This window comes from Podarcis liolepis, assembly GCF_965112155.1.
Source record: "Podarcis liolepis genome assembly, chromosome: 11".
NCBI lineage: Eukaryota > Metazoa > Chordata > Lepidosauria > Squamata > Lacertidae > Podarcis > Podarcis liolepis.
The window spans coordinates 62,767,503-62,788,175 of record NC_139565.1 but is presented as its reverse complement, the minus strand read 5'-3'; the positions used below and the strand labels follow the sequence as shown (position 1 = coordinate 62,788,175).

The following is a 20,673-nucleotide window of genomic DNA, read 5'->3' as shown; positions in this document are numbered from 1 at the left end:
TGAAACTGAGACCTTTTGCGTTCAGTATGTATGCTCTAACACTGTGCTGCAGCCTCTTCCAACGCATTTGGAACCTCCCTGAACAGCTTGATATGCTCCTTCCTGTCTTTTCTTTCTCTCCTTCTCTTCTGTTTTCTCCATCCTCCCTCTCACATTCTCAGTGCTGCTGGCCAATCAGTTCTGCTGTCCTAGTTGTGAGCGGCATGGACGTAATGGCTGTGTACCAACACCACCATCAGAGGCCATATGCCTCTGAATACTATTTGCTAGGAAGCACAAGGAGGCAGGGAGCACTGTTGCATTCAGACCCTACCTGTGGACTTCTAAAATGCATTTAGTTGGCCTCTGTGAGAACAGGATGCTGGAGTATAAAGGCATTTAGTCTGATCCAACAGGGATTGGCAATAGGCTCTTATTGGTTTGGTTTGGATGCTATTGGGTTATGCAGGTGAGTGGCCAGGGAGACTTTGAAGTGTACGCAGTTCAAACCCTCTATTTTATTTTATATGGAAATCTTGTGCTATTAACAAGAGTTAGTGGGGTGGAATGATGAATTTGAACCTGGAAAGTCTCTGGTTCAGATTCACCTTTGCTACCTGAGCGAGCTAGCTTTTTCTTTAGATTTTAACACCACCCCAGGTATGAACATGCTGGGTGATCAGGAGCAATATTTTATTTCCTTATGTGTAATAAGCCCCCTCCTGGCATGCCAGGGTGAACACATGTGAGCTTAAAGTGGGAAGATTCACACATGCAATCTCTGTCCTAATGCTTCCCTTACCCTCTGCACTGGCTCTGCTTTAGATCTTCTTGCATTGAAAGGTGAGGTCTGAAAGGTGATTCTAACCATGTTCAGGTAAAGCCTGAAGAGGACTATAATTCCTGCCTAATAAGTTATTCCACAAATAGCTGCCACTTCTTGTAAAATGTGATATGTACATGAATAAACAAAAATTAATTTCTTAGCAATATTAATGGGGGGAAGCAATAATTTTGTTCACTGTTTCTTAAATAGCATATCAAGAGTTCTTGTGATCCTATAGTTTTCTACATGATACTGTTTGAAATGGTAGTTAATGGCATAAGAAGTGCCCTTCTGGATCCAACCAGAGACCCATCTACTCCAGCATCCTATTCTCACGGTAGCAAAACAGCTGCCCAAATGGGAAAGGCCACAATCAGGACAGGATCTTAATAGCCCCCTCCAGTTCATGTTCCTCAGTGACTGGCATTCAAGTGCATCTTCTGATCCAAGAGGCAACATAAAGCTGCCATGACTAGTAGTCATCGATAACCTTACACTCCATGAATGCGTCTTAATTCTTTTTGAAAAGCTGCCTAAGTTATTTGATTTTCTACCAAGTGCTGAGAGAATATTGTTCTTCCAAGGTGATATTTTGGTCCGTAATCTTGGATTCTCCAGTAGCAGGTAAACTTGTTAAGATTTCACTTCCACTTCTTTAAAAAGGTCACCTGCCCTAAAGAAGATTAATTTTCGTGGCAAACCTAGCCTTTTCCCTCAGGACCCCCTTGTGAATCCCCTGGGCTGACATTCATTTTCCTTTCATTAGAAAGTGAAACTGAAAATTAGATCCTGGATTGCATTTCCTACAAAAGCCTGGGCTGAGAGAATGAGCTTTTGGATTAATGCCTAGTCTTTCACCTCTGGAGGCCTAGAGCAGGCTTCTTGTTAATGGGTGACTTGTGGTGTTCGCCACCACCCTTCTCCTCTCCCCTACCCCATTCCTTTGGGAGTGATTGCCTGCATTGTGTGAAGAAAAGACTGGTGGGAATATTGCTACAAATGATACCCCCTCCCCAAAAAAGATCGGTGTGAGTTTTGCATGTAGTGTCTCAAGGACACCCAAGGACATATTCACATCAAGCTCTTATTTTTATGGGTTCTGACTTCATTACCATCTATGAAAAGAGAGTAGGACATAGAGTTCTGGCATCCTCACCACGCACGGCACCTACAGGGTGACATATCCCCCAATAATACACTGGATATCCCTGTCTCATACTAGTGCTTTAACAGCACATGAAATTTCAGTACTTAATTCCTGATGGCGTGTGGTTTAACTGCAGCATATCTTCTGCGAGCATGCTAGGAACTCTGTAACGTAAGCTGCTTACTGCCTGATTCCCCTCTTTCACATCCTTGAAAAAGGGTTCATAAACACAATTGAAACAAAGCAGAGACGCTGGTGGTAGGAGGTTTAGCTGATCATGTAAATTATATTTGGAGTGTTCTGGTTGGGGTTGCACTCCCCCATCGGGATTAAGTTCAGAGCTAATGGCTGCTTCAAGACCCAGCTTCTGTTCCGGATGCCGGTGGAGTCTGGCACAGAGCACTTTTTACCAGCTGTGATGTACCAGCTGCTTTTGATCTTGGACAGGTTGATCTTGCCACTCTTATTCGTCCTTTGGTAATATCTGGGTTGGATTGCTGCCTTTGAAAAGTCTTCAGAAATATCATCTGGGGGGCTGGATCATTTTATGTGTGCTGCAAGCAAGAGTGTGCAAACGATCAATGCTTTGTGTATGTTCATTCCCCTTCCCCTTCACCAGGGCCCCCAAATCTACCTTGGACGGGAAAAGGAGGGTGGCAGCAGCGGCCTCTAGCTTCTCTGTGGAGAATCATCTTCCTATCAGGTTGGGCACAAGACCAAGTGTCCCAGCGTGCCTGACAATATCGTTATGCTAATTGTGTCCATTTTGATCGAAGTGGATGTAATTAGAGTCACGTTCTTGCAATACTTTTGGAATAAATGATTCATAAACCGCTCTGTGCATCTAACAAGAGAAGAGAGAGTAACGTCTTTCCTGGGATCTCAAAAGATGAGATGGCATCATGTTGTGTGGCCACCTGCCACCAGCCACCAAGCCAAGAAGAGGGATGTTAATGGCCAGCAGACTCACTGGGTGCTTACAATTGAGGACACAGTCTCATCCCTTGCAGATGGGATAGCCTTTCCCTAATATAAGAACTGCACCAAGGTTCTATTGCAGTACGAATAGACGCATGCACACAAAACCCAGTACTGTTTAGGGAAGCTTTTAATGTTTGATGGATTACAGTGGTACCTCGGGTTACATATACGCTTCAGGTTACACACGCCGCTAACTCAGAAATAGTGCTTCAGGTTAAGAACTTTGCTTCAGGATAAGAACAGAAATCGGGCTCCGGCGGCGCGGTGGCAGCAGGACGCCCCATTAGCTAAAGTGGTGCTTCAGGTTAAGAACGGACCTCCGGAACAGATTAAGTACTTAACCCGAGGTACCACTGTACTGTATTTTAATATTTTGTTGAAAGCCGCCCAGAGTGACTGGGGAAGCCCAGCCAGATGGACGGGGTATATATAATAAATTATTATTATTATTATTATTATTATTATTATTATTATTATTATTATTACTACTACTACTACTGCAGTTGGGCAGGAGGGGGAGCTGGTGAAGGGGTGCCCGTGATAGAGCTGATCCTTTAAGGATGTTGCCTGCCTGACACAATCTCTTTCTAGGCAGACTCTTAGAACCTGCTACAGGTGAGCCAGTGGCCTGACTGCAGTTGCCCCCTTAATTTGGCACTGCCTTCCAGAGAACAGAGGGGCAGCACTGTTTCTTTTTGTGTGAAGGGGCAGAGCTGTGCTCTAGCTGGAACCCAACGGGACTGGTGATTAGGCCTGCTCTGCTGCTTCACCACTTGCTGCTGGAGAAAGCAGAGAGAGTTGCTGGAGCAGCTTGGTGGTTTCCCACTCGACTTCCCCTTTCCCCACAGGAGACTCGGCACATGCAAATCAAGAGAAATCTCAAATTGGTATCCTCCTGTATCCTAAGAGGGAGTGTTCTCCAAGAACTTCTCCCCTGTTTTCCAGAGGGCATTTGTCAAAAGGGCAGTGCATCTTTTTGCTCCTGTGAAATCAGAGCCAGGATGTCAGTAGCCGACAGTGGTTGAGTGTGGGACATGTTCTCTGAACAGGGAGGACAAAGCATGTTTTTCTTGACATCATGTGCCCTTTAAATAAGCACACAAGGGCTGTGTCTGCTGTCCCAGGCAGAGATAAAAGCTGCATCCATGGAGGTCTTGGCAGATTCAGGATATCGTTTAGTCATGCTTGTAAGGCATTTGTGGATATAATTAAAGAGAGCCTGGGCAAGGGGTGAGGCATTGAGTGATGGGTTTTGTAGCCATTTCACTGCTGAGAGCCCGCTTTTATATACACTGGGAACAATTCGGAGAGAAGCATTAATGCTTAAGGCTCATCAGTCTAAACACAAAACTTTCTTTGAATTGTAACCGTGATCTATCAACATAGGCTTTAGAAATGTCATTTTCAAAGTTCCGTTTTTGATATGCTTGTTTTGATGCTGAGAATAAAAGAAGTGTTGACTCTCTTTATTCAGAGTAGAAATGAAGATGCTGAGACCAAAGTGTTGTGTCCAAATCGATTTCTTAAAACTGCTAGATCAAGAGCGTGGTGTAGCTTGATAAACAGCTTTAACCCCTTTTAGGAACCCTTAATTGTTTTGGAGAGAAAGTAAGAAGCCTCATGGGTGCTGTTTAGAATTGGCTTCTTTCAGCAGGTTAACTGAAGTGATAAAAAGCAATAAGAACCTTGAAGAAAAATGGAACAACATAATTTCCCTAAATACCAATCTATTGATCTGATTGCTCTGATGTGCACAAAAATAGTTTTTTAATTTCTTCTTGGGACACTTAACCTTATTGGCTTTTTCAGAAAGTGGCTTTGCTGCTGCAGTCTCCAAGTTTTTTGGATAGGATATCCTGAAAAGGAAAATATTCCCCCATTTGGTCCTAGCTAATTGAGGGGTGGAGCAGAATGCAACAGCAGACTCTTCCAGATCTGCAGGCAGCTCATCCTCATCCTCATCCCTTCATTTGTTTCTCCCCCACAAATGATTCTCAAAGCAGCTCATAGCAATAAGAACAGCTACACATCACAACATCATCAGCAGTCAGCTGGCAGAGTGCTGCCTTGGGTGTGTCTTTGGAGAAGCATGTTTTCCAACATTAAGAATTATGTTCTGTTAGGCAAGAAAGAGCAGCTGTATGTTGGGTCCCATGTGCTTTTATTTATTTATTAAATTTATATACTGCTCTTCACCCGGGATCACAAAAAATTCATAGCATCAAGACAAGCAAAAACAATACCCCGCTCTACCCCAAGCTTGACTTGTGCAGCCACACACCAGTTCCTTAGTCAGTTGTAGTAATGCTGTGCTCCACACAAGGGACTGAGCAGGAGTCATTCTTCGTTGGCTCAGTCCTGTCCTATCATGCCAGTGTGTCCAGAACAGAGTTTAGGTTGGGGCTATGCAAATGAGAGCAGGCTTGGTTTTGAGTTTAGGGTGGGGCTATGCAGATGAGAGCAGGCTTGGTTTTGAGTTTAGGGTGGGGCTATGCAAATGAGAGCAGGCCTGGTTTTGGGTTTAGGGTGGAGCTATGCAGATGAGAGCGAGACTTGGTTTGTGTAAATGCAAGTTTTAAGTACGGTATCCCTAAGCAACAGATGGTCCTCCTCACCTATGGGAAAGAGGAAACTGTCATCTAGGAGCCATTGCAATAGGAAGCGCAAAGCCTGCTGGCCCCCTATCCCCCAACACTGGATGACTTAGGAAGGGGCTGTTGAAGCGAGTTTTGGCGCAGTGCATGCACCCCCCCCCCAATTGTCATAATGATGGGCACAGTACCAGGCCAAACAACATGTGAGGTGGGAGTTGTTTTTTAATCCAATTTCCCCTTCCCTGCTATGTTTGCTCTTTGTTTTCCTTTGGAAGGCATGGAGGTTATAATTGTTGCTCTGATAATCTTATAACCAGGCTGAGCTATATTGATGAGATAACTTTCTTATCTGTGCAGAGCTCAGACACACACGCACCCGGCTGCCTCCTGGGTGTGAGGCAGGGAGGGAGCAAATGTTCTGCTCCAGGCGGGAGATGAGGTAGAAGATGGCTTCCATTTGAAATTTATTTTCATTTAGTCTTTGTTAGGCAAAGGTGGGATTCTGAATGGAGGGATGTGGATGGGTGTTCAGTTGTGGTTGAATAGTATAGCATTATTAGTTTTTTGTTTGGCTACATATTGTATTGCAATTGAGTTCTGTTTTGTACACTGCTTTGATATTCATTTGAATGAAAAGCAAATAATATAATATAGCTTAGTAGGAAGCGATTAAGGCATTTCCTAAATACAAATAAGTCAAGTAAGTTGCTCTGAACCTAGTTGGTACGTAGATCAGTGAGGAATTAAGTCTGGCAAGCTGCTTCTTCATCATGGTTGCTCTTGCTTCAGCTAGAAGGGAAAACTGTCTCATATAGTATGTAACCGGGGTAGGGGGTACAGGCATGACTGGCAGCACAATTTGGATGCAGTTCTTGCCAACACAAATCACTTTACTTCACCGACTGCCATCCCTTTTATGGCAGGGCATAATGAAGGGTACTCTTCTCGCAGGGCTGACCCTCCTGCATTCTGCATCATGCTAAAAAAACTAAATGCTGTGCTTCTCCTCTGAGTGAAAGGCTTTAAGCTGCCAACAAAAGAGCGTAGCAGGTCAGGAAACAACCGTGGCCTTTCGCCGTCCTTTTCCTGATGTTGAATTGCAGACAAGCGCAAGGCTTTGTAATTGCCTGAAGGCCTTGCATTGCCCTTCCTTTCACCTCCCTATTAACAAGCCACGCAGAACGGTGAGAACAGGATGCCTTCTCTCTCTGTGTCTCAAACCAACCCTCTCTTTCAGTTTACCATTCTGTTTTCATCTGCTTGCATGGCACTTAAAAATTCTTCATATGTCGCATTTGTTTGGAGCAAAACTTTACAATGCTGTGTGTTGAGCTGTCAGTCAAATGAAATGATGTGCTATTGTGTGAAAATTACCTAAGAATCCATGTTGCTTATGTAAGGTGTGTTAACTCTGTGTCAGATGTGTCGCATGTGACAATGCTTCCTTGAGACTGACACAGAAACAGCCTTGACCTTACAACTCGTTTCAAGTATTTTTATTATAATGTAGCTCACAAATGCAGATTAATACAATACACTAAAGCAACCAACACCGGTAGAAGTAGTGCTGTTTGGCAGGTGTCCCTGACCTTTTTTTAAAAAAAAAGTAAGTCTCTAGCCCTCCTAGAAAGTAAGGTATAGGGCAAAATGTGCAGGTACCTTCTAAGCAATTTCTATGTTCCTGTTCCTATAGACCAGGGGTGTCCAACAGGTTGATTCTGGTCTACTGGTAGATTCCTGCAATGTTTTTGTCGATCGCGGTCAATCCCTGGTCCCCTTCCAGCCTTGCCCTCCATTGTTGGAGAATGGAAGACGGAGTTTACAGACTGAGGCTGTTTTTCCCCTAGTGATCCTTTTGTGAGTTGCTGTTTCTCTTTCTCCCCAAAATACTTAAAAAATGTAGCGCTCCCCCCTCTCTAAAATAAGCAAAGCAACTTCATCCTTCCAAACCCCTTCTCTAAAAAAACCTCAACAACTGCAACCTTAACCCCAATACTTTGACCTGAACCCCTAAAAATAGGGGTAGATCACTGCCAGTTTTTAATTCTGTGAGTAGATCGCAGTCTCTTGGAAGTTGGCAACCCCTGCTATAGACGGCAACAACGTGTGTGGGGGTAAGTAAAATTTCAAGTATTTTCCTCCAGCCCAGGACCAGCAGTGCATGGCTAACCATGGAGGTTATGAAAATTATTCTACCACCTCTGAAATGACCCTTGGAATTACTAAAGTAAGCCCGTAACTTACACGGGGGTTACGTCCCGGAGGTTACACCTAAAGCCAGAATCGTGTCAAGTCAAAACTCTTTGGGTTCATTGGTGGGCAGGGTTGCCAACGTCCCGAGTCAGTTCCTTTCCGTCCCCCTTCTAAATGTTTTAATATATATTTTTGGCACCCATGTAAAGCTGAGTGAGCACACATTAAATGTGCATAAGTTGCGGGTTTATTGTATTTCGCAAATAGTGAAATGCACCATTTCTGTTCTGCGTGTCAAAGCAAAGTTTTCACTTGGTCACACTGGAGCCCACATCCAAACAACAAAAATCATAAGACCCTTTTCCTATGAGATTGCAAGCATCCTTTGTTTCCTATGTTTTGTAGCCCACCAAGAATGTGGAAGTGGTAGGATAATTTTCAGAGAACGGGATTGATAGTCTGTGGCTAACCTTGCTATAATTAATCAGCACCAAAGGAGAAGCAGCCTCGCTAACTTGGATGTTAATGTCTGCCTTCCTTCTGCAGAGAAACAGAGGGAGCTGGCTCGTAAGGGGTCCCTGAAAAATGGAAACATGGGGAGCCCAGTTAACCAACAGCCCAAGAAGAACAATGTGATGGCACGAACAAGGTAGACCACTTCACAATATTCAAGTGCTTAATTTGTAAACCATACCAGTGGACTTCAGTTTGGGTAGGCATGCCCTGTTGTTCATGCAGAACTCTTTTGGGAGTAGAGTTTTGTCAATAGCCACTAGCTTAGAAAATGGGTTAAACGACTCCATAGTTCTGCTTGAGTTAAGAGGTAAATCAGCACCTGCTGATATAATTGTGTCTGCCTGGGAAAGAGATCAATTCTGTAGCTTTTCCCTAGTATAGGTAAGAGCTACAAGTGAGAAAGCTGCAAAATGTCCAGCCTTTTGAAGCACATTTCAGCTCCACAAGGATGGAAAAATCTTACTGAAAAGGGTTTCCTGTTCCTCTACAAAGGTCAAATTAATTTAGCAATTTAAGGGCAATGTTAATTCCAATTCTGCTGTTGTGATTGTCATTGAATGTCAGATATTGCATTTCATTTGGCCCCACTGTTCTTTACACACCCCACAACTGTGTGTTTGTGGGGGGGGGAGGAAGGGAAGAGACAGCCCCCCACACACACACTGTGGGTAACAACTTTGTGTACCTGACGACGTGGATTATAGTCCATGAAAGCTAATGCCATAACACATTTTTTGAGGTACTCTTTTTGTTCCAAATGTGAAGATTTAGGAAGAATTTTGAAGTGTGAGCATCTTTTTCAGTCATGGAAGCTCCTTTGTGGTAGCTCCCCCCCCCCCCCAAAAAAAATGTCAAAGACAGCTTAGAATTCAGAAAACCAAACAGTACTAAAATATTATGTTTAAAAATAAAATGAACAGATAATATCATTGGAGTTAACTAATTTTAAATAGGTATTAAGAAAAATATTGATGTGGTACACTATTCCTTTTTTAAACTGCTTTGAAGGTGTTTTGTTTTTTTACAGTCAAGTGGTGTATAAATTTTATGGAATAAATAAATCCTGGAATTTTATGGAATAAAATAAATAAATCCTGGAAGGCTCCACTAGGCGAGCCTCCTGGAGAGAACATTCCATAAGTGGGGGGCAAACGAAGATCTTATCAGTCAGGTTCATAGAGGAGGGAGTCCTTCAAATATTCAGCTTCCAAAGAGGCTACCAGATTACAGTAGTCTAATCTTGATGCCTATATGCAGAATTCATCATGCGAAAGGCTGGGCTGGATGAATCCCTAGCCGGAATTAAGATTGCCGGAAGAAATATCAACAACCTCAGATATGCAGATGACACAACCTTGATAGCAGAAATTGAGGAGGAATTAAAGAACCTTTTATTGAGGGTGAAAGAGGAGAGCGCAAAATATGGTCTGAAGCTCAACATCAAAAAAACGAAGATCATGGCCACTGGGCCCATCACCTCCTGGCAAATAGAAGGGGAAGAAATGGAGGCAGTGAGAGATTTTACTTTCTTGGGCTCCATGATCACAGAAGATGGTGACAGCAGTCACAAAATTAAAAGACGCCTGCTCCTTGGGAGAAAGGCGATGGCAAACCTAGACAGCATCTTAAAAAGCAGAGACATCACCTTGCCAACAAAGGTCCGTATAGTAAAAGCTATGGTTTTCCCAGTAGTGATGTATGGAAGTGAGAGCTGGACCATCAAGAAAGCTGATCACCGAAGAATTGATGCTTTTGAATTATGGTGCTGGAGGAGACTCTGGAGAGTCCTATGGACTGCAAGAAGATTAAACCTATCCATTCTTAAGGAAATCAGCCCTGAGTGCTCACTGGAAGGTCAGATCCTGAAGCTGAGGCTCCAATACTTTGGCTACCTCATGAGAAGAGAAGACTCCCTGGAAAAGACCCTGATGTTGGGGACGACAGAGGACGAGATGGTTGGATAGTGTCTTCGGAGCTACAAGCATGAGTCTGACCAAACTGCGGGAGGCAGTGGAAGACAGAAGTGCCTGGCGTGCTCTGGTCCAGGGGGTCACGAAGAGTCAGACATGACTAAACGACTAAACAACAACAATCTTGATGCCTTGAGGGTTACTCAGATTGTAGTTGGAAATAGGGGGCTATGTACTACTCACACCAGTCTTCCCTGTATTCTGTAAGGATTCACTAGAGCTGACCATATTTCCCAGATGTTTCATGCTTCCTTTTACAGCATCCCTAGAACTAGATTCCTACCATTTCTCTCCACAGCTTCTACCTAATCTCCACATCCTGCCATACTAGGTCCTCTGATATTCTGAAACTAAAGGAACAGCTTCACACACCCCTTGCTCCTTGCTTAACTTCTGCTTTCAATGTTTACATGGTGATATGTATAATGTTTTCTTTTTCATTTCAGGCTGGTTGTTCCCAATAAAGGCTATTCCTCATTAGACCAGAGTCCTGATGAAAAGCCATTGGTAGCACTGGACACAGACAGGTATAGATTCAGATGATTCCAGTAAAAGACAGTTGTTCTCTTGGAAATCTCCTGAGAACCTTTTCCTATTTTACATACCACTGTGATCAAATCAAATTTGCCCGGCCAGCATGGCAAAGTTTCTCAGTCTCCAGAGCTAAAACGTGAAATTTTATTTATTGTCTGTATTTCACAGGAGGGATTCAGTTGCCTATTGGGAAATTAAATCCAGTTTAAGTGGGTTAAAATGCTTGTCTTCCTAACACAACAAATCCATTTGCAAAAAGAGCCTGACTTCTTGCAGATAGGAAAGTTGAAGTCATAATGCATTGAACAGTGTGGAATGAAAGAATGATTAACGGGGAGACCTCATATGTAAATCGAGATGCCTGCTCATTGTTGCAAAAGAAATGGGGGTGGTCAGTAAAAACCAGGTTGTAATCTAATTTCCACGTGAGCTTTGTGCAAGTAGCTCTGGAGGAATGCTCAATAAACAGGTCCTCCGGAGGTGCCCAAATTTCTAGGGGAGGCCTGCCAGTAGCCACTCCTAGACTCATGCCCAGTGTACCTTCTGAATGAGTGTTAGGTGTGAGGAACAACAAGAGAAGAAAGGCATCACCTGGCATGCCTTGCTTGAGTGCTACCTGCAGGCATCTGGGTGGCCACTCTTGGAAGCAGGTGCTGCTGTTGATGGATCCTGCAAATCTGCCTGCATGTTCACTCTGTGAACAAGAGTGATATGGCCAGTGAGCTCTGGAGGGTCCCTCTCTCTCACTCACTGAGTCCTCTTTCCTCATTGCGCTTTTTCTTCCTCTGCAGTGATGACGACTTTGACATGTCTAGATATTCCTCCTCGGGATATTCTTCAGCTGAGGTGAGTTCCTGTGCCTTCAATTCATTCCCCTTAGTAAGATTTAGAAATATTTTTCTCTTTCCCGAAGGGACGCAAATTTCTGACTGCTGTTTTTACAAAGGCAGTATCCCTTAGTGGTGGTTTTCTTTCGCTGAAGCAACCAATCGTCCCTGTATTTCTGCAGCCCAAATCCAGAGAGTGGCCTGAGAAGACCTTTTATAGAGTTTTATCACAGAAGTGAAAGAAGCCTAAGGCCAACACCTTGATGGGATAGGACCCCTATGTAGCTCATTCAAATCTCAGGTGTTACCAAAAATGTTATTGTCAGACTACCATATTTTTCACTCTAGAAGACACACCTTTTCCCTCCTAAAAAGTAAGGGGAAATGTGTGTGCGTTTTATGGAGCGAATGCAGGCACTGCGCAGCGCTCCCTCTCGCTGTTCTAGCTTCTGGCTTAGCTGTGCAAAGCCTCTGCAGGGCAGCGGGATGAAGGCACCCCACTGCCCTGCGGAGGCTTCGCGGGCTATCCCAGAAGCCAGAACAGCTCCGCACACTCTTTAAAGGGAGCAGCCATCACTAACAGGCTATCCTTCTCCCACCTTGTAGAAAAGCCTGCAAGAGCCATGCTCCCTTTAAAGAGCGCACGGCTCTTGGCTGGCTTTTGCGGGAGGTGGGGGGAAGGGACAGAGGGCAGCTTAGCCGCCCGCAGCCTCTTCTGGGCAGGGGGAGCCTTCATCCCGCTGCCCGGGAGAGGCTTCGGCGGCTATCCCAGAAGCCTGAACAGCAAGAGGCTATCCCAGAAGCCAGATCCCTCTTGCTGTTCTGGATTCTGGGATTCAGAATTTTTTTTTTCTTGTTTTCCTCCTCCCAAAACTAGGTGTGTCTTATCATCTGGTGCGTCCTATGTCTTGTACTCTTGTCTCCAAAGTAGACAAGTGACACATCAGCTCAATGTTTTCCGCTTGCAAATGGGAATTCCACCATCACATGCCCGCTAAATCTGCTCTAGGGATTCCTCCAAGCCTCTGGAGCAGTTCTGAGGAAGACTCAGGGTGCACGCTGGGGGTGAGGGTGTCCCACCGCATAAGTGAAAATCCTTGTCCTAATGGGGCGTGTTAGTTGGATTACACACACACACCCAAAGCAGAGTTGGTAATAAAAATGAGTAACTGTCAATGAAACTTTGGCAACCATGCTTAAATTTCAAGTAAAAGTAAGTTAGGAGGCCTGTAATGATGATAATAATTTTGTTACTTAGACCCCACCCATCTGGCTGGGTTTCCCCAGCCTCTTTGGGCGGCTCCCAGAAGAACAGTAGAAACACCATAAAACATCAAACATTAAAAACTTCCCCAAACAGAGCTGCTTTCAGATGTCTTCTAAAAGTCAGAAAGTTGTTTCTTTCTTTGACATGTGAAGGGACATCAGTAAGTCATGTTCCATATCCATTTGGTTCTCTGGTAGCAGACCTGGGAAAAATCTTTGCCCCAGTAATTTCAGCCTCACCTGGTTACTTTCTAGGGTCTCAGGCAGGAGGATTTCCTCCTGCGAATCGGAGAAGCTGTGAATTGAACTTGACACCTTGTGCAGAGCTGCGGCTTCCCTCTTAGCACTTGTCTCTTTCAAAATGGACCAGGCCATTGCCGTTCAGCCATGTTGGGTATGGGAGATGATGTTGGACTGTCAGTTCCTTGACTCGTTGACTCTTTGTCTGCAGCAGATCAACCAGGACTTGAACATCCAGCTGCTAAAGGATGGCTACCGGTTAGATGAGATCCCAGATGACGAGGACCTCGACCTCATCCCTCCGAAGTCGGTCAACCCCACTTGCATGTGCTGTCAAGCCACCTCCTCCACTGCCTGCCACATCCAGTAATGAGGGAAGCCTGGCAAGGGTTGATCAGTGCTTTCCACTATAACTGTAAAACTTAACAGCCATTGCTTCCTCCTATGGTAGGACGTGCACCTCTTTGTGTTCATGGAGCCAGGAGAAACCAAAAAATAATATATATATATATTATTCATTTTATGATCCTCTTCTCATTTTTATTTTAAAACTACAGTAAGTGAACCAGATACGGCTCCTTGGTCTGGAAAGCCCATTGGATCCCTTTGGACTTGGGCTCAGCTTGTAAAATTCATATACAGGAGTTTGGAGGGGGTGGAGGAGATCAGATGTGGCTGCTGCAGTGAGCCCTCCCCAAGTTCACTCTAGCGGGCAAGAGTTGGAATCAGAGTTTGAAACGCAAAAGTCTCTGACCAGAAATGAAAGAATGAGCTGGAATCAATCCTGGGGAGCCTACGTCTTCTGTGATGGACTGGCCCTGAATAAGGAGGTGGGATCAGGAGTGAAGTACAGGAAGGGAAGATCTAGTCAGCTAGGAAGAATCAACATAAAAAAATACTGATTATAGACTAGATGCAGATGGCAAGAAAAGTTGCATTTGCAATGTGCTTCCAAATAAGAAGCATTAAGCAAAGGATAATGCATTGCACAGCCTAATAAGAGAACATTTACTGAAAAATCAAGTCTACCCTTATTTGTCCTTTGCTTGTGTTTGCAATCCTGAATACCAGCCTGTCATTGTAAAAAAGCAAAGCAAAACACCATGTAGTTTATCAGGTTTAAAGTGTTGCCTGAAGTTCCCATGAATGGGAGTTGAGAAGCATTTGTATGACTTTTGAGACAAAGTCTGTGTACCCATACCCTTTTAATGGCAACAAAAGAGATGCTTTGCTGTTGGCTGTGTGCCCCTGCGTGCGTTAGCGGAATGAGATTTTTCTGGCTCCAGGGACCACACAGGCTGTGTTGGTCAAGCTTCTGCCCTTTCATGGCCTGGCGTTGTGTAGAGCTAATCCCAAAGGCTGTGTGTGCTCTGCGCATGCAAGAGATTGATCTTAAGGTGTTGGCTCCCCAAACACACACCCAAACTCGTGAGTGGCTCTTCAGCTCCCAAGAGCCAGGTGTTTCGATTGCCACAAAGTGAAACTTCTAAGCCAGGGAGGGAAAGGGACCGTCCTTGCTTCTGCTGCTCATCATGTCTTGACACCAGAATCACATTGCCATCGTTAACAGACTGGTGCCCGGAGATGTGTCCCATCAGTTATCAGCATGGCTAGCCAGTTTGGTGCTTGGGAAACTTCTCCAGCATTTGTATGGCCACAGACCATCAGTGGTGATGGAGGCATGCAGAAGCAAATTGGCAGATTTGATTAACTCCCGTATTACTCTGCTTGCTAACTCAGGTTGTGTCAAGCTTTGTAACAAAACAGGTGAGCCTTTAAAAAAAAAAATGATTTGATACTCTACCTCTTTAGAGGGCTCTATTGGCCAAGCTTCGAACGCCATAAGCACACGACAGATTGGTTTGCCCTGTTCCTCGGAAAGCCAAGTTTCTTGCCCCATGTAGACTTTCCACTGGAGCTGTGCTTGTGAATTGCCACAAATCTGTTAGAGAACAAAGAAGTGGATTTCAGTCTCCTCCCATCCAACGCAGTATTGTCACCTGGGGAGACTACATATCCCAGGATTCCGTGCAGGTCGTCCTTGTGTCAATATGCAGAGTGATCTCTGCTCTTTCCAGAAGAGTATTGGTTGAAAGGCCACTGTCACTCCCATTTGTTGTTCCAGACCAGGAGAAATAAGGAGCAGGAAGGGTTGCAAATGAAAACAAAGATTGCCTCATTGAGATTTGGGGGTAGGGAAATGCCGTCAGGAGTTTGGGTTCTGAGCTAGGTGTTTGAAATTAAGGGAGATGGCTAAGACCTAAACACAGCAACAGATGAGGTGCAAGTGGTGAATAGCAGCCCAGCAGAGACTGAAAACTCTGAACCTGGAGTGAAACTACCTTATCAGAAATAATACCTAGGCCTAGGATGATTGATTTGGAAAACACATTTTAATTCCTTTTAAGAGCTTCTCCCCAGAGATTAACTAATCCATATTTAATTTGCACACCATATTTTAAATTGTTAATGCACAATCCCTAGTTTTTCTTTTCTTACTATTTTCCACCAGCCTTTTGGATTGTGACAAGAAGGGCTGCGCTTTGAATTTAACCTTTTTCGTGCGTGCATAGAAGAGATGAGATTTGAAAATATTTGTCCTACACGCCATTTTACTTACCTGTGAGCTGTTCCCCCTGGTCTGTGCATTCCACAGCAGTTCCCTTTTCCTTGTTCACCAAAATCCTCAGTAGTGGCACAGTTTTAGTGAGGTCAGTGCAGAGACATAAAACAGAAAACAAAACAAAAAAACCTTTTGGCTTCTCCTGGCTCCTAGGCTTTGTGTCTGTATGTTTTCTGAGGAGGGGGGTGGATATAAGAGTGGGGGAGAATAAGTGATGCAGTGTTGCCATCAGGAAAGCTGAATGTATTGACTGAAGCCCATGCGGCTGCCACAGAAAGCTTGCCAACAATCCTGCTATATTGCAGTTTCTTCGGGCCATTTCCCACATTGCACAGAGACCAAGCTGGGCATCAGTTCAGCCCACCACAGCACCTCAATGGGCCTATCAGCCTCGGCCAAGCTGGTGCCATCCAGATGTTGCAGGACTATAGGCCTCCATCAGTTCTAAACAGCACATCTTTTTATAGCCCAACTGCTGGAGGGCGCCTGATTGGCAAAAACTGATGTATCTGCAGCACATGCTTCCTGTGTTTGCATTCAGGCTTTTTATCTCCGGGTTATGCTTGAAAACGGATGTGGCAAGGGGCCTTCTAAGAAACGTGAAGCAGCTTTATAAAAATTAAGCAGTTTACATTATGGCTGCCTCTCAGTCTCTGCAACATGCAGGCCTTGGCTCTGAGCAGTCATCTTTCCATCTTTCGCATTTTAGCTTCAGATTTTAAAGAAGGGAAGAGCCACACCCATAGGTTGTGGGGGTGCACTTAACTGCTTCCTAGCTCTGTAATTCAGGTGGGGGTGGAAGGAAGAGCACATACTCTGGAAGATTCAATTGCCTTTTGGAAATCCTGAAGTAGGAAGAGCTTGCCACCCCAGAAAGTTCTGTTTGGAAAGAATTTGTTCCAGTTGGATCACACTCCCCATAAGCAGGATGGTATTCTGGAAGGAAGAGGATTTGGTGTCTATAGATATTTTGATCTCAAAGCCTTTCTGGACTGCCTTGATTTACATTAGAGCATCAAATAGCATAAAGGAAGGGCCCGTTTTCACTTGTGGCCATGCAAATATCTGCTAGCTTAAATGCTGCAAATGTACATTTAACCTGCAAGCCCCCATTAGTCATTCAGTCTTAATTAATGGTAAGCTTATGTCCTCATTTTGAATGCACTTGGATATTGGCTTCTTGTTTCTGGTGCTGTTGGGGGGAAATATGTGAAATGGGGCATCCCTTCCCACAAGTTGCTGTGGGCAATATTCTGCCTGTCAGTCATCTCCCTTCCTCCCCGCCCCCCAACCCAAAACATTCTGAAGACTTGAAGCAGTGGCTGATTTTAACCAGGCTTCCATCCCAGGGTGTATTTCTACCTACTCACCCATGATATAAAGTCTCAGCCTCCACAGCTGGTGGAAGTGCTGACTTTTCCTGCTGCACAACGTCTAAGGGCCATATTTTTCATGCAGTGGAGCTGTGGATCCTCCTCTTGGGCTCCAGGGTACTTCCTGGAGCAAAAAGCTTCTTATGGTAGAAAACCCAACAGTGCTTGCAGCCAGATTGAAGTGGGTAATATCACTTGGCTCCACCTAGAGGGAAACCAATGAGTCTGCTAAGCAAAACAGCAGGAGTGGTTAGCTGCTTTCGTCAAGAGACCACAGAAGTTGTTCCCAGTCAGTGGGTACAAGAAGCAGGAATTTCTGATATAAACAGTCCATCCCAGGACACCAAGAATTGTATACAGGAAAGGCATTGCTAGAATTGAACAACTTTAGCTCAAACAATGGAACTTCTCGTCTCCCCCATGCTGCCGCCCCCCAATATGCTCTGGGGGTTCACCCAGTCCTCCAGAGCATTTTTTTGTGGCCGGGGGGACGTGATTGCAGTGGTACATGCAAGGAGGAAAGGGAGCGGAATTCCTATTACATGAGCAGAAGCAATTGCAGTCATGCAGCGACTTCATTGGATACAATCCCAGTATTCCAGCTTCCTGCAACGACATTGGAATTGATTGCATACATAATGGCAGGTTGCAGCACAGAGACAAAAAAAAGGGAAGGCAGTATGCGCCCCTGCAAGTAGCTTGGCCAGAATGTCTTCTATAGGTGGCCGGATGGTGTCTCTGCATTCCTGCGGCCCATTCTGCTCTTGACCTCCCAGCAGTGCAGCCTCCTGAACAGCTAGAGGAAAATACAAAGTGGGACAATGAACCCCCAGGGTACAGGAAGTAGGAGAACAGAATAACCAGCAGGATCCTTGGGGTAGCCAGCACATGAGGAACATGAAAATTCCTCCTTTCTTGTGCGCACAAGTTGCAATATTCAGTTCTCTTGTATTTCAAGCTCCTTCTTGAGTCTGTTGTTACTATTATTTTCTAAACCTTGCGGAAATGTGGCGACTCTTAATAGAGAATGAAATATGCCTTGTTGCATGTTACTAATTTTTGGACATGGCACTATACCTTTCAGGTCTCCTGTTCTTTTTCAGGTCCCCTTCCCTTTTCTTTCTTTCTTTCTTTCTTTCTTTCTTTCTTTCTTTCTTTCTTTCTTTCTTTCCATCTGCCTGTGACTTTCTCTGATTTTTGTGCTCAGAACTTGGTAATACCTGGATCCTTTTTGCTCTCAGCCTCTTTTCATACATACAACAGGACTGGAAGAGTTGCTCCGTTACACCCAAAGCATGGCTTGGCAGTCACTTTATACAGTCGTACCTTGGAAGTCTAACGGAATCTGTTCTGGAAGTCCGTTCGACTTCTAAAACATTCGGAAACCAAAGCGTGGCTTCTCATCGGCTGCAGGAAACTCCTGCAGCCAATCAGAAGCCGCAGAAGCCCCGTCGGACGTTCTGGTTCCAAAGAACGTTTGCAAACTGGAACACTCAATTCTGGGTTTGCGGCGTTTGGGAGCCAAAACATCTGAGTACCAAGGTGTTTGGGGTCCAAGGTACGACTGTACTGAGGATTCCTGTGGGTTTGCTTCATGTACATGAAGTTACATGTACACACGTCATTTGGGAGCATGTACTTGTTTTTGTCTTGCACAAAATATGTCAAAAGTGGCTCCTGAAAAGTGAAGCCACTTTGTAGGTTTTGCTCTACTGCATTACAGCCCCTTAGAGTCTCATGCAGAAGGATTCCGTCTGCATAGCAGGCAGCTTCTTGCAGATTTGCCTCCATCAAGGTTCAAGTAAGTCAGCAAACCGTGGCCCTGTCTTGCATTCTGGGACCTGTAGTTTTTCACCAAGCCACTTCTCAGAGTCGGTGGCTGCTTCAGAGTCTGTGAATTGCAGTTTACAATTTCCTCTCTGCATTCTTCATCAGCACTGCAATTCTTTTAATCCGTCATATCAAGTAGACTTCCGCTATTTTCCGAATCCCGCACTTGTTTGTGCCTGTAGGAGAGACCCAAGGGTTCTTCCAGCGGTTATCTTTAAGGGAAAACGGAGCTTAGTTTTTCAACTTCATGATAGACGATTTGGCTGTGACACAGCTGTTTCCATAGCAACAAATTATGATCTAAGAAGTCGCCTGACATCAAGGGAGACCAAGATTATGATACAACTCATTAAAATTCATGCTGGAGACAGGCTGACGCTCTGGGAGAAATCTCACATGCTGAAGGGGTGCTCAGGCTCACATGTCTGTGCTTTCCATGTTACACATCCAGACATCTGATGCCTTCTTAAATATGCCATCTTTTAGGGCCTCTGCAAACTCTAAATAGTCCAGTCTCTCTGGTCTTTTTGGTCCTTGGCTCCTTGTGAAAAAAGCACTGAGATTACTTTATCCATTTGTCACGCACCTGAAACTTTTAAAAGAAATCCGAACCACTTTCTGCATCAGTTTCATCCCTTTTCACCACAACCTTAGCACACATGACATTGTTGGGACTGCTCTGATCTGAGCTCAGAACAAGAGCGAACATCTCAAGGAAAACTTAACGCAAAGCAATGACATAAGTAGGGGTCAGTTGGTGAGGGAGGTTTTTGATCCCGCAGGAAGAGGGAGGGCTACAGCAGTATCCAAAATGCAGAACTGGCATTGAGAGCTACCAAAGTTGCTTGGTGCTTTTAACTTGAGAGCTAAGCGAGCCGGTAAACTACCGGGAAAGAACCTATCTCTTGTTCATTGCTATTACACAGAGGATACTATATGGATGTACATTTGGAGATCAGTAAGGAAGTAATCTGGTCATGCCAAACTAAGCATCGCTTGACTGTTGTGGAGTGGGGGCACCCCTCAGCTGCATTGCTGGAGAATTCCATGTAAGCTTTTAGAAGTACTTGATCTTGTCTGTGCCCTCTTCAAACCTCACCGCTGGGGGAGCATTCAGGCAGAGCACTGCCCTTGGCTTGACATGGTTGTACATGGTACCTTGGTACTCAAACGACTTGGCTCCCAAACAAATCAGCTCCTGAACACCGCAAACTCGGAAGTGAGCGTTGAGGTTTGTCAACGTTTTTCAGAAGCCGAACGTCCAACACAGCTTCCGCGGCTTCCACTTGAGTGCAGGAAGCTCCTGCAGCCAATCAGAAGCCGTGCCTTGGTTTCCAAGCGGTTTCGGGAGTCGAACCGACTCCCGGAACGGATTAAGTTTGAGAACCGAGTTACCACTGTACTTCAAAACAAGCAGTCTGGATGCAATCTTCCCTTGGCTTAAGGGATTCTGTCTCATCTTAGTTGATCTTTGGATCCTTGCCCTTATACACTACTGACTGCTTCTATCTCCCTTTGGGTTGCAGTCTCCGCTCTGTGTTGTTCTGTGTTCCTGTCCTATTGGAGGGAGGAACCAAACTCTTTTTCTCAACTGCTTCTGTAGCCGGGAGCAAGTGCCGACAGGTGACTACTGAACACTCTGCGGCTATTAGCCAGGCAGGGAGACAGGCTGTCTGAGCACTGTCTCCCGTTGGGCTTCTTGTTCAGTGATGGCAGCTGTTCTCTGAAAACTCTTGGATCTGTCACGAGCCCAGCCAGGAGTCTCTTCTCTGCC

The 20,673-nt window shown here is 44.9% G+C and overlaps 1 protein-coding gene across 2 annotated transcripts in view; it reads left to right on the top strand.

The window, feature by feature from the left end:
* Positions 1–13,591, top strand: part of FAM219A (family with sequence similarity 219 member A) — a 59,543-nt gene extending 45,952 nt beyond the window's left edge. Inside the window, exons 3-6 of one of the 2 annotated variants that reach the window (XM_083466317.1) lie at positions 8,267–8,369; positions 10,653–10,733; positions 11,532–11,586; positions 13,288–13,591. In XM_083466317.1, the coding sequence (XP_083322443.1) occupies positions 8,267–8,369; positions 10,653–10,733; positions 11,532–11,586; positions 13,288–13,443 (395 nt within the window). In that variant the 3' untranslated portion in view covers positions 13,444–13,591. Of the gene's footprint in view, positions 1–8,266; positions 8,370–10,652; positions 10,734–11,531; positions 11,587–13,284 lie in introns of both variants that reach the window. The other variant, XM_083466316.1, reaches the window with a different exon arrangement.
* The last annotated feature ends 7,082 nt before the right edge of the window (positions 13,592–20,673 follow it).